The 12,603-nt window shown below is 48.5% G+C and overlaps 1 protein-coding gene across 1 annotated transcript in view; it reads left to right on the top strand.

The window, feature by feature from the left end:
* Nucleotides 1-10,235, top strand: part of Ext2 (exostosin glycosyltransferase 2) — a 126,888-nt gene extending 116,653 nt beyond the window's left edge. The window contains exons 12-14 of the mRNA XM_021192542.1: nt 1,185-1,313; nt 2,555-2,637; nt 9,576-10,235. Of these exons, the coding sequence (XP_021048201.1) occupies nt 1,185-1,313; nt 2,555-2,637; nt 9,576-9,714 (351 nt within the window). The 3' untranslated portion in view covers nt 9,715-10,235. The remainder of the gene's footprint in view (nt 1-1,184; nt 1,314-2,554; nt 2,638-9,575) is intronic.
* The last annotated feature ends 2,368 nt before the right edge of the window (nt 10,236-12,603 follow it).

Here is a 12,603-nt window from a genome sequence, read left to right as displayed (position 1 = left end):
TATGCTTTTGGTCTTAGCATATTCAGCCTGGCTCTGGCATTCTCCCTGGAAGCATAGGGTTTATTTAAAAAGAATAGCTGGTGCTGGGCAGTGGTGGCACACGCCTTTAATCCCAGGACTTGGGAGGCAGAGGCAGGCAGATTTCTGAGTTCGAAGCCAGCCTGGTCTACAAAGTGAGTTCCAGGACAGCCAGGACTACACAGAGAAACCCTGTCTCAAACAACAACAACAACAACAAAGAATAGCTGGTGTTGTCCGCAGTAGGAGAGCTAATGTGCAGAGCTCTGCAGAGCCCAGCGCAGCTCCTTCCTGCTCTGTTGTGGGGTCAGCTCATCACTGCTGCTCCACTTTTCTAGGTCAAGAAATAGGTTTTAGTCTTAATAAAACAAACCCAGTAGACTATCGTTTATAACTTTGGGAGTTTATCTTAGTAGTGTAAGTACTTATCCATGTGTCTGTTCACGCATTTACTTTTGGAGGCAGGATCTTGCTAGGTCCCCAGGCTGGCTTTGAACTCACAGTCTTCCTGGCTCAGATTCCCAGGTACTGGGACTGGAGGAGCACACCTCCACACTGCCTAATTATTTTTGATCCATTAATTTCTAGTTCACTCATGGAACTTATGGTAAATTCAAGTTTACCTCGCTCTTGTTCTGTGACTAAACTCATAAGCCTTCCTTCTCAGCTCAGAATGTGGCCCACAGAAAGACCTGCTGGGGCATTCTTAAGATCACTTATATGTTTGTCTCACACTTTATATTAATAGGAAGGCAATGGAAGTATTTATTTTATAGCACACCTATGTTCTATTACATTTAATATTCATAAGTAAAATGGTCTGCCTTATATTTATTTGCATGTTTTCACTTTAAAGGGGGGAACTCAGCACAAGTGTGCAGTCCATCTGTTCCTGTCACTTACCCAAGAATCTCATTAAAGTTAGTCTTAATGTGTGTGTGTGTGTGTGTTTATGTTCTGTCTGTGTGTCTATGTGTGTACACAACACACATGTGCCTTAGTGCACAGCAGGCTTATCTGTGAGCCATCTTACCAGCCCATTTTAAAGGCACTGGGCCCCTTAATTTATTTTTTGCTCTCCCCACCGTACAAGTCTTGTGTTTAATCTTGTTCCTGTACCACTGAGTTGCCTTTTGTGTATTTCGCATTTTTGTCTCATGTAACAGTATTTTAATTACCTGTACACCTACAAAATGCCTGGAGACATCAAGAACTGGGTGGATGCTCACATGAACTGTGAAGATATTGCCATGAATTTCCTGGTGGCCAATGTCACAGGGAAAGCCGTCATCAAGGTAAGAGCCCATGCCGCCACCTTTGCTTGGCTCTTTGGGACCCAGCACTGTTCCTGGCCCTGAGATAGGTGCTGACCTCTATGCACAGAGAGTAGAGTGGTTGTACAGTTGCCCTGATCCTTGGTTTTAAAGATCCAGCTGTCAGAATTTTGAAGTACCTTTGGTATAGAATATGAAAAGCTGAAAATACAAAAAGTCTTTGGGCCTGAAAAGGTACCGTTTTATTCTTGAAACTCTGTGTTGGCTAAAGTCATAGCCCAAGTTTCTGCTCAGTAGTACAAGTCCACTTGTGGACAGAACTGACTTCCCTCCTGGATTAGAAACCCAGTGAAGTTGACTCTCTCAGCCTGGAAGAGTCATCATCTTTGAAGTTTAGGCTGCTAGCATGGGCGACATCCTACTGACTCTCCCATCATGTCCCTGAGTGACTCAGAGGTCAAGGGACTGCAAGAAAAATGGAAGGTTATACATTGTGAGGGCTGCTCTTCAGGGACCCCAGACTTTCTTTTTTCAACATGTGCTTAGCTGTGGCTACTTCCTGTGACTGTATGTGTGGATGAGATATGGCTGCTGGCCTCGCCCTGGTCCCCGTGCTCATCCTCCAGTCCTTCCGTGCCACCTATCTTCAGAGCAGCCTCTCCCGGGTTTGCTAGAATGATCACCAAGAGCCTCAGGTTTGGGGATGGGGTTAAGAGCAGTCAGGGCAGAGGAGTCTCAGGGAGAGGGCTGGGTAGTTTCCCCCCACCCCCACCAAGAAAACTGGGAATGAGCTGGCATCTCTAGGATGTGTGCTGCCCCCAGCCCTGGGCTTCAGCAAGAGAAGGCGAAAGGCTGCCTGTTGGAACTAAGGTTCGACTGCAAGTTGTGGGAGGCTGTATTTCATCGCCCTCATGACTGCAAGAACAAATGGTGTTTATGCAAGGACCTTGGCAGTGAGAAAACAGTCATTAAACAGGAATTAAGGAGCTTGTCAGCACGACTTCTTCCCAGTTACAGAAGGCAAAAGCCCTCCAAGCGCCATTATTGGGCCCTTGGGAATTCTGTCCTTGGCTGAGGCAGCCCAGATTGAATGGAGAAATGCTGAGGTGTGTGTGCGCGCGCGCGCATGTGCATGTGTATGTATACACGCCGAGTGCACAAGCTATTCCTGCTCACAGCACAGAAGCCTACACGGCGGCATCACAGCATAGCTGTATAGTCCTGGGCACTGACAGCAAGGTGTGCTTCATTCTCCTCATCAGGTGACCCCAAGGAAGAAGTTCAAGTGTCCTGAGTGCACAGCCATCGACGGGCTCTCCTTAGACCAGACTCACATGGTAGAGAGGTGAGTCTGCCTCTGAAGATAAACCAACCCTAGCCTCCATCCCTGTTTCCTGCCTGAGCCTGTTTATGAGACTATGTTGGAGATAGAAGGACAGCTGCTGGAAGCCAGCACCTCCTTTTGCACTGTGGGAATTGAGTTAGTTCAAACCCAGGTCACCCACCGAATTAATTTGGGATGCTACTCACTCAATTTGTAATGGCTGGAAGGGTCTGAAAAAATATAGCTGGCCTTAAGCTCTAGAAGCAGATTCTTTGTGTAGACGAAGTGGTTAACTGTCTGTATCACTTAAACGGAGTGAGCTGTCTCCAATGAAACACGGGCTTGCTTCTCTGGGTAATAGCTCCGTGCTACAATGATGCTTGATCAGAAAAAAATTAAACCCAACCCAGCAGAGACCAACTGCTTCCACTGACCCCACTATGTCACCTGCCAAGGGCAGGATTGAAAGCCAAGCCCTGAAGGTCAGTTCTTCTGCAATCACACTTGAATGTGGCGTGTTACCCTGGGCTAAGAATCCTAAGAACCATGTTGTGCATGTCTTTCTTCATGACCACTGGGATCTACTAGATCCTCACAGTCCCCAGCTCCTAAGTCAGCTCTTTATACTCCATACCCTCTCTACTCGGGACCAAAAACTCTCTCATCTATCAGCATGGTTGGTGGAGACCCACGTACACTCCAACAATGCTGCAGTAGCCTTTCAGAGGAGGCCTCCAGCTCAGGCTCCCACCGATCAGCATGTGTGTTTGCTGACAGAGTTCACTTCTGAAGTCCATAGCCATAGGAAAATCCTCCAGATCCTTTCCACTTGGTATTTGTTTCTGTATTGTTTTATTTCTTCTAACTCTAAATAGCTTCCTTAACTCCCTCATAGAGAGATATCTTACTCAAAAGCCATGACTCTTACCAACAGTTGATGTGAAATCATATATGAGTGTCCCCTGGAATACTGTAAATGTTGTAAGGATGACAAAGTTAATTATCTCCCATGGCTCATTGGGAAGCGGCCCCAGTTGTAATTCTACCAGAGTAGGCGAAATGGTTATTAAAGCCTACCTTCCTCCCAGTGTTGGAGGAGAAGTCATAACATTAAGCCAAGAGATTGTCAGTGCAGTTAACATGAAGGTTATAGTACAGGGAAGGGACAAAAGTTGACCTGGTGACAGCGTTGGGGTTCATGCTGGGGTTAGCAACTCTTCTCTAGAATGAGAGCAGATTTAAAGCTGTGTTAAGGGCGGGGGCAGAGCACTTAGGAGGATGTCACAGATCAGGGACAGAGCAGAGAGTGGAGGCTGATGCAGAGGAGAACCAGAAGCAGGCCTGGTATTGAGTCAGTGCATCCTGAGTGGTACAGTCTCTCTGGAGACCTCAGTGATTCCTGTTTACCAACAGTGGCCTACACACAGCAGCCATGTATATGTTTATGTATATATAGAACCTAGTCTGCATTTGTGCTGCATCCCCCAAGGGAAGTGCAGTTTATAGTAAGGGAGGCAAGGCAGGATTGTTATTGCCAGGTGGGTTATTCAGAGCAACTTTGTCCAAAGTGACAAATGTGAAGGGGGCTGGAGAGATGGCTCAGCAGTGAAGAGCACTGGCTGCTCTTCCCAAGGACCCCAGTCCAGTTCCCACACTCAGCTCCAGCTCAGGGAATCCAGTAACCTCTGTGGTACCTGCACGCATATGATGCGTGCGCACACACACACACATACACACACACACACACACACACGCACATAGACAGGCACACACACACACCCTTGATCCTCTGAGGAGTACAATCAAGTCAGAGGGAGAGGAACTGTGATGGCCAGGTCAGCAAGGTCATGGTTGGTTTGGCACAGAGAGATTCACCCTGAACCAGGTGCCAAGACTCAACTTCCAGTTAAAGGACTTGAGTTTTCCCTTCAGACTCTGAGAAGCCACCGAGGATTTGAATAGGAGACTACCTTATCCAGGGAATTGCTCTGAGATTAATTTAAAGCAGCCTTCAGAATGGAAAGGTTATTGAAGAGATGGGTAGACAACCAATTTGAATCACAAATGAAAGTGCCCACACTTTCCCAAGGAAGACAAGCAGAGCTTTGTTGCCACCTTTGTAGGTGTGGGAAGGCTGTGGGGAAAGTTGTGACAGAAGTAACTTGGGTTTTGGAATCAAGAAAAATGGCAGGACCTTTCACTGCAAATAATATAGGAGGAGTGGTGAAGAGTTAGTGAACAGGGCAACAGATGCAGCAGGAGATTTAACCGTGGCAGACATCAGTAGGATGGGCGACTGTGAAGGCCTGCCCTCTGTGTGGGGCAGCAGAAATGAAGATGTACGGTAGTTACCTGCCTGGACACATCAGTCCACTTAAGAAAAGCCAAAGGAAGCATGGGGGCAGTCCTCCATTTTCGAGATAGTAAGTGAAAACAGCCTGGGGAAGGGGGAAGACAGACAGGGTAGAGCCTGAAACGAGAAAGCTGCAAGGGACACACACAGGGACGGGGTCTGTGAGCTTGTTTACTGGAGACCTAAAAGTTAACAGCAGAGAGTAACTAAGCCACAGGTCACAGAGTATGAGTTGCTGGTGACCAAGGGCAGCTGGGGATATAATCCACCCGCTTGAGAGATTCAGTGAGGAGTGATTTCAAATGCATTGGCAACTGTGGGCAAAGCTCCGTAGGTAGAGGTCAGGCACCAGCTTAAGAAGTCAGGCACTTGGACTGGAAAGAGGATGGATGGTTCATGCCATCTGGAGAGCCCAGGGTGGTTCACAGTAGAACCCTCCCCTAGGTCGGCTTGTCATCGGCTTCCACTGCACAACACACTTTCATAAGCCGGGGCCCTAGAAACTGCTTCGCCATCCTTTGACTTTGTGTTGGGGCCAGGGGTTCAGTCTGCTTCTTTAGTCCGAGGCTTGGAGAACTATTAACTAAGTAGGAAAGTAGCTTTTTCTCCTTTGAGTCCACTTCCAGGGCCTTCCAGATCCTAAAGGTCCAGAAGCTGTAGCTGCTCTCTTTGTTCAGCATCATTGCCAAGGGAGCCATGGCAGACAGTGTTGTTGTAAAGCAATGTTTTGTGTCCAGTCTTGCCCAGTTATGAGTCTGACCTAAGGAAGTTGGTTTGTCTTACTGAACTTCAGCTTTTCTATTAATATCAAATTATAGTATCCACTTAAAAGCTTATAAACAGATATGGCCATCTTTATACCAGGCACTGTGTTATATGCTAGGGACTAAACTGCATGCTTGAAAACCTGTGATCCAGGTTGGGCCCAGCGGTATTTATTTACACCCACTACCCTGACAGTGTCCAAAGGTTCTGTGTGTATGATAGGAAAATAAGATCCATAATCCTCTCTCCCTCAGATATTTCCAGCAGGTAGACACAGACCCTAGCAGTTTAGTGTACAGCCCTTGATTAGAAAAACAGAGTGGGAGAGTTCTCATGGGGTGGCTGGACATCTGACAGTGTGACTCTTGTGAGCCAATCAGTCCACAGCCAACCACACTCTCAGCCTACCTCAGCCTGCTTGTTCCCCAGCCAAGTGTCCTGTGGGAGAAGAAAGTAGACAGCCAAGGACCTTTACTGTCAAGAATGGCCCAGTGTCACTTGCCCAGCACAGACTATGTGGAGGAAAGAGACACTTGCCAGAGAACAGGACCAGTCTGGGCAGCTGCTGCAACCAGGCTGTCCTGAACCCCAGGGACAGCTCTCCAGTGACTGGAGACAGAGTGATCTGGTTACAGAGGAGATGTCATCAATCCTCCTCAAAGGGCTGTGAGCCTCTCCCACCCAGTAAGAGCTGCAGACCTTCTATGCAGGCACCAGAGACCCTGCACTGGCCTCCAGGGAATTAGAGGTGATTAGCTACTGCTGTGTTCAAACAGCCATGGAGAGACTCAGGCTAGCCTGTACTGTTTTGGCCTTGTGGTTAAAGAGCAGGAAGCTCTCAGGCATGATCCCATCACCTTATCCCCCTTGTCTTCCATTTTCTTTAAACTCCTTTTATTCTCAAGGACTGCATGCTGCATACAATGAAATATGACCATATCTATCACCTCTTTTCCTCCAAGTCCCTGCCCATTCCCCTCATATGACATGGATCTGAGACTGTCCAGTGGACACAGGAAACCTACCAGTGGTTAGACCCTCAGTAAAGAGTGAATCTCCCTCCCCAGCAACTGTCCATTGTCAGCACCCCCAGTGAAGGATGGGCCTGGAGTTCCCGGACCCCATCAGTCCTAGGATCTGGGCTGTTCCCTCTTGTTCGTGTCCTGGGCAAGGAACCCCAGCTACTGTGAGTTCATATTTGCAATAACTACACCATGTCAAGAGAACAAGACCCCACTGCATGTCTGCCCATCCCCTGGCTCTTACATTCTTTCTGCTTCCCTGAGCCTTGTCAGAGGCAGGGTTTGATGTCAATGTCCTACTTAGTTCTTAGCACTCAGCACTGTGGCCACTTCTGAATCCCTGCGTTTACTTCTGCCCACTGCATAAAGAATCTTCTCTGGCCAGTGCTGAGAGTGGCCCAGGTCTGTAAGTATAAACACAAACGTTTAGAAGGTGGTGTGATGACCTGACCATCCATCAAAATAGTAACACACCTACTCCGGGGCCCACGGCCATGTTCTACCCAGACATAGACCTTTGACCAGGATTGTGTCAGGTGTGATGTTCCATCCTGTGAAGCAGCCCTCAAACCCAGTCAGAGAGCAACAGTCATGACACTGTTGCATGGGTGGACGGGTCTTATGTTGGAGCCACATAGCACTCCCGACACTGTGAAAGCAATGAGCAAGGTGCCAGTGCCCCATCCATTTGACATTAATTTTTCTGTCCTCTAGCCAACATGAATAGTGTCTTCAGCAATAAGGTCTGACCCTGTGGTTTTAAGGTGTGTTATCAAGGGCAGTAGCAATAGCCTGTGTTGTTAGGAAGCCCTTACTGACTATTAACTTATAGGAAGACATCCCATGCCTTGTATGGAAATTTTCACTGAATGACCCATATCTTCTTTGAGTAATATTGTCTGCCCATGGATGGTAATTCCATAGAATACACTTGAAATGAAAGAAGTTGGGGAAATACTGGGGGTTAAAGGGTTAAAACAGCGAGAGAAGGGGCAGTGGGACAGTCAGCTGAAACTAAGGATGTATGGAAAGCCTTATGGAAGCCCACTAGTTAGTAAGAGCATTTTAGAGAGAGGGGAAAAAAAGAGGTCACCCCTCTACTAGTCTCCCTGAGGTGTCTCCCATGCTGAGTCCCAGAGACCCAGCTGCCCCAGAGTGGTGGAGACCGCGGAGAGCAGAGCTAGTGCCAGCCTGAGTTTGAATCCCAGTTCCACAACTTGCTAGCCCATCATTCTCAGGCAACTTACTTAACGTCTCTGAATCTTATTTTCCTCGCCTATAATATGAGGCTAATACAAACTCAGGCGTTGGGCAAGAGAGTCAAAAATGGGAGAGGAGGGCTTTAAGAAATCAGTAAGATGTAAGGTAAATTATCTGCCATGGAGCCAAGGTTCTGGAGTTGTGGCCTTTCCCCCTCCTCCTGGGCCACACAGTTAGGTTAGTAAGTAAATTTGGATCTTGTCACTCAGTCTTTGATCTCAAGAACTAGAACCCCTAGGTTTGGCTCTGCCACATTTAATGTTATTTCATTTCATTTCATTTCATTTCATTTCATTTTTAGCTTTGCACATTAACCTTTTAATGTCTCAGCCTTCCCACTAGAGATTGGGACAGAGGAGGCACCAAGGCTATCGTGAGCCCTCGTTCCGAGAGGAGCCTGTAACGACCATTACCTCTTCGTGATGTTGGTGATCTGGTGACACTGGTGTCTGTTAGGTCCATGGTTCTGTGGCACAGGCTTTTCCAAAGTGTAAGAAGGCAGGGAGAGCTGATGACACCTAACAAAGGCCATGCCTTCCCAAGCCCAGAGCTCTTCTCTGTCTCCATCTTTTGGAAGCAGCTCATGGCATCTCTGGAGAAAGGTGGCAGTGAGTGTCCTGGAGCAGCCCCTGCCCTGTGACGCTCTCAACCTTGCTTGCCATAGCTCTCAGGGCCAGCTGCCTAAGCCGGAACTGCCCCTCTGAAATCCATCCTTCTGGGTCCCAGCTTGAAATGAGCTTTTCCCAGGCTGCTTGTCCCCTCTGGCCTGGTGCTGACCCATCCAGGTCACCCTGCTGACACACTCAGTTGGCCTGACTGACCCTCTACTCTGAGGAGAGGCTCAGCTTTGAGGGCAGGGGGTCAGCGGGGAGAGGAGGAAGACCTGCTCTGCTGTGTCCAGCTCTTGTCACCAAGTTGCTCTTGCTCCAGGTTCTAGTGTGGTACCAGTTACACAGGAAACCCTCTGTGAGCTGGGGCTGTCAGAAAGGCATGCTTATGGCTGGGTATTTACAGGCCACCTGTGAGTGCTGGGGAGCTAAATGCTCATTGCTTCAACTCCATCCATGAGTGCTGGGGAGCTAAGTGCTCATTGCTTGAAATTCAGAGTCACCAGTCCCTTCGTTCCTTTGCCTTTCGTGGACAGGACCCTTTCTCCTACCTCATCAGCTTTAGCCAGCAGAGTCAGTTTCCTTTCTGTCATCCTCTCTCCTTCCCTGTAACTGGCAGAGATGGGGTTAAGGATTGTTGGAGCTAATCCACCTAGGTTTGAGGCCTGCTAGTGCTGGAAAAATGACTGGAATTTGAGGGGGAGGGGCAGAAGTTCTGACCTGCAGCCAGCAACCAGCAGACAGACAGCAGGCCCTATTCACTTTCTCCCTCCACCCAGGAGCCTCGAGTCACCTTGCTTGCCATCCCAGCCCTTTGCAGAGCCAGTAGTGGGCTGGGTGCCCTCTCAGCATCTTCAGTTTCTTGTGGACAGTGGCTGCTTTGGGCTCTGCTGCCTTGCCATAGCTTACCACTTCCGTTCTGCTCATCCCACCCTCTCGTTCACCCCACAGGTCTGAGTGCATCAACAAGTTTGCTTCTGTCTTCGGAACGATGCCCCTCAAGGTGGTGGAGCACCGAGCAGACCCTGTACTCTACAAAGATGACTTCCCTGAGAAACTGAAGAGCTTCCCCAACATTGGAAGCTTATGAAGCTTGCAGCGCCTCCCTCCCTCCTCCCAGGGCTGTGGAGGAGCCCTAGGACACTAACTACAGGATGAGGGAGGCCAGCCTGGGTCCAACTTCCCCCAAACACACTGGAGCTCATTGAGCTACACAGCCTGCTTTGTCCTCCGTGGACTCTGTGAAAAGGAAGGAAGCCTCAGGGACAGGCTGCAGCTTGGAGCCCAGGACATCACTCTCGGCTTGCTGGCGCAGTTCACCATCTCACTGGCCCTACAACTGCCTTAGAGGAGTCAGCTGTCCAGTTTTAGATCCCAGGAGTCACAGCAGAGCCTTGCCGTCACTTCACACATGCAGACTCTGGAGAAAGCAAACCTAACACGGGCTGCAGATCCCAATACCTCTGAGGGTCGGAACGAACTGTGCTGGGGACCCGAGTCACGAGCCCAGATACACAGCAGAGCACAGGCTGCCAAGATGTGTCCTGACAGTCCCTGGTCAACTCTTTGTTTTGGCTTTTTGATATGATTAAAATTATTTTTTACTCCTTTTGCTTCTGTCTAGAATGCTGGTTCTTGGTTATCCAAGGACCCTTCCTTGTTTTGTGCATATACCCCTACCCTATGTACTAAGAACCATCCAGAAAGATGAAGCCAAAAGGACCCAACTCCATTTGCATCAAGTGTAAGAAGGACCCATGAGTGTCATGAGAGTTATGGGTCCAGCAGGTGTGTCCTTCTCCCTCAGCCTGGGTATTTCATAGGTGTCCCTCTGATTGCCACCCCCGGGTCCCTCTAGCTCCTACCATGTTATAAGAGCTGAGGGCAGGGAGAGAACCATGACCCTCACCCCACCCAAAGGGATGCCCAGGATCCCTTATTCTTTTGCCGTAGCTGTAACAATGGCCAGGGGTTCTGGCTATCGTTAAATACTTCCGCAGTAACCATGTCACAGCAGTTGCCGGTATATTTAAATCATTACATTTCAGCATTTCCTAATACTGCACATGTGTGAATTATACCTCTTTAAGCCCAGTTGATGAACAAATCTACTCTGGCAAATGTTAAATGTTATATATTTGAAACAGATTTATCTGGGTCTAATATTAAGATTAGCCACAGTTTGGGCTTTAGCCATAACATATGTCCCCAGAATACAAAATACATAACAATTTGCTTAGAATATGGATATAATTACAGAAACCTAGTTGTATGCCAGTCATCGCTGCTCATACACCGCCCATTGTTCTGTGGAGCAGTGTGGTGAACGCTGACTTACACAGTGGTCCTGAGTCACCCCAGAGCAAGCAAGATCAAAATATTTACTATGAAGCCCTGATAACCTGAGTCCAATCTCCAGAACCCAGTGAGATGAGGAAATCCACCCCATAAGTTTCCTCTGATGGTTGGCACACGCACGTGCACGTGCGCGCGCGCGCACACACACACACACACTCACACTCACACGAAGTGAATCAATTCCTTAGAAGGTCCCCTTATGCATCCCTACCAATGGAGAGGCTAGGGGAAAGTTTCTGCAACAGCACAATTGGAGGTATAAATCTAGAGGATTTGATGTTAGCAGAGGGTGAAATCTGGGGTACTTCTGGAAGGGGTAAGGACACATGCTGCAGATGCAAACGCTCCAGCTGTGCCTTGTTCCGTGGACTACAGGTGTTTACGGTGGTCAGCAGAGGGCATGGAAGCTTTGCGGTGTCACGCAAATACTGGAGGCAGCTGAAGCCAAAGAAAGAGCTTTCTTTTGTCACCAGATCCTTGAAGCTGGCAATACTGGTGTGTGTGTGTGTGTGTGTGTGTGTGTGTGTGTGTGTGTGTGTGTCTACATTTTAAGGGGTCACCTGCCTGCACAAAATGAGGGATATGGGCTATAGAGAGAACAGGGAGACACATTGAAATCCCTGCAGAGAGCCAGGGACTGTGCTCATGGTGAGCTTAAGTGCCATCACTCTTAGCCTGGCTATTTCAGGGAAAGACTCATGAAAGTTGTCTCCTGACCACACGTGCACCGAGGCACACAATTGCCTCAACTGTCTGCATTTTTTTTTTTTAAGTGAGGAGACTTAGGACTTGAAAAAGTGCCTGCAACACAAGCATACAGAGCCAAGTTCATCCACAAAACTCTTCTCTGTAGAAGACCAGGTATAGCACTACACGCTTGCAACCCCTTTGCCAGGGAGGTGGAAACAGGAGATTCTGTCTGGCCAGCCGTCCCAACCAAATCACATTCGGGGTGAAAACTCAAGGCCATGGCTCAAAAGACAAGGAGAAAGTGAGGACACAACCAGAGACTGGCCTGTGTGCGCCACGTGCACACGTGACCTGCACGTTCATGTCTGAGCACGTGCACACAAATCAATACATCACAAAAATATTTTAAAGAAAAAAAAAAGAACTTTGGTTTTGAAGAGTAACTGTAATCTGAGATGTTGGAAGCCCCCAGGATCATATGACTGTCCACTGGACAGTAGCACTCCACACAAACTACCCCATGGCTGCCAGGAAGGGCGGGGCTAGATTTTACAGCACAGAACTCTACCTTAGACCCAACACAGACATCCAAGCTTCTGTCTGCAAGGACAGCTGCTTCTCTGGGTAGAAACATAGGACAGAAAACATAGCTAGCAATGGGGACTTAGGAGGACAAGGGGCTGTAACCCTCCCCCATGTCCTCAAGCCTAGCCAGCAAGCCTTGCCTAAGCTTGGGTCAGAACCATCTGCCCTTGGGACGCCACAGAGCCTGGTTTCAGAAGCAGAACAATAATGCTAATTAAAACGCCATGTTCTGGCCTACAGCAGACAACAGCTGGTTCCAAAATAAGACATCTTTTTAAAGGAACTACAGCCTGCTGGCCTATGAGAAGGGGAACCAAGCTGGCCCTGGATCTGTCCCAATTGTGTG

This window comes from Mus pahari, chromosome 3, assembly GCF_900095145.1.
Source record: "Mus pahari chromosome 3, PAHARI_EIJ_v1.1, whole genome shotgun sequence".
Taxonomy (NCBI): domain Eukaryota; kingdom Metazoa; phylum Chordata; class Mammalia; order Rodentia; family Muridae; genus Mus; species Mus pahari.
The sequence above is the reverse complement of the archived record's forward strand: the minus strand, read 5'-3'. Positions and strand labels throughout refer to the sequence as shown.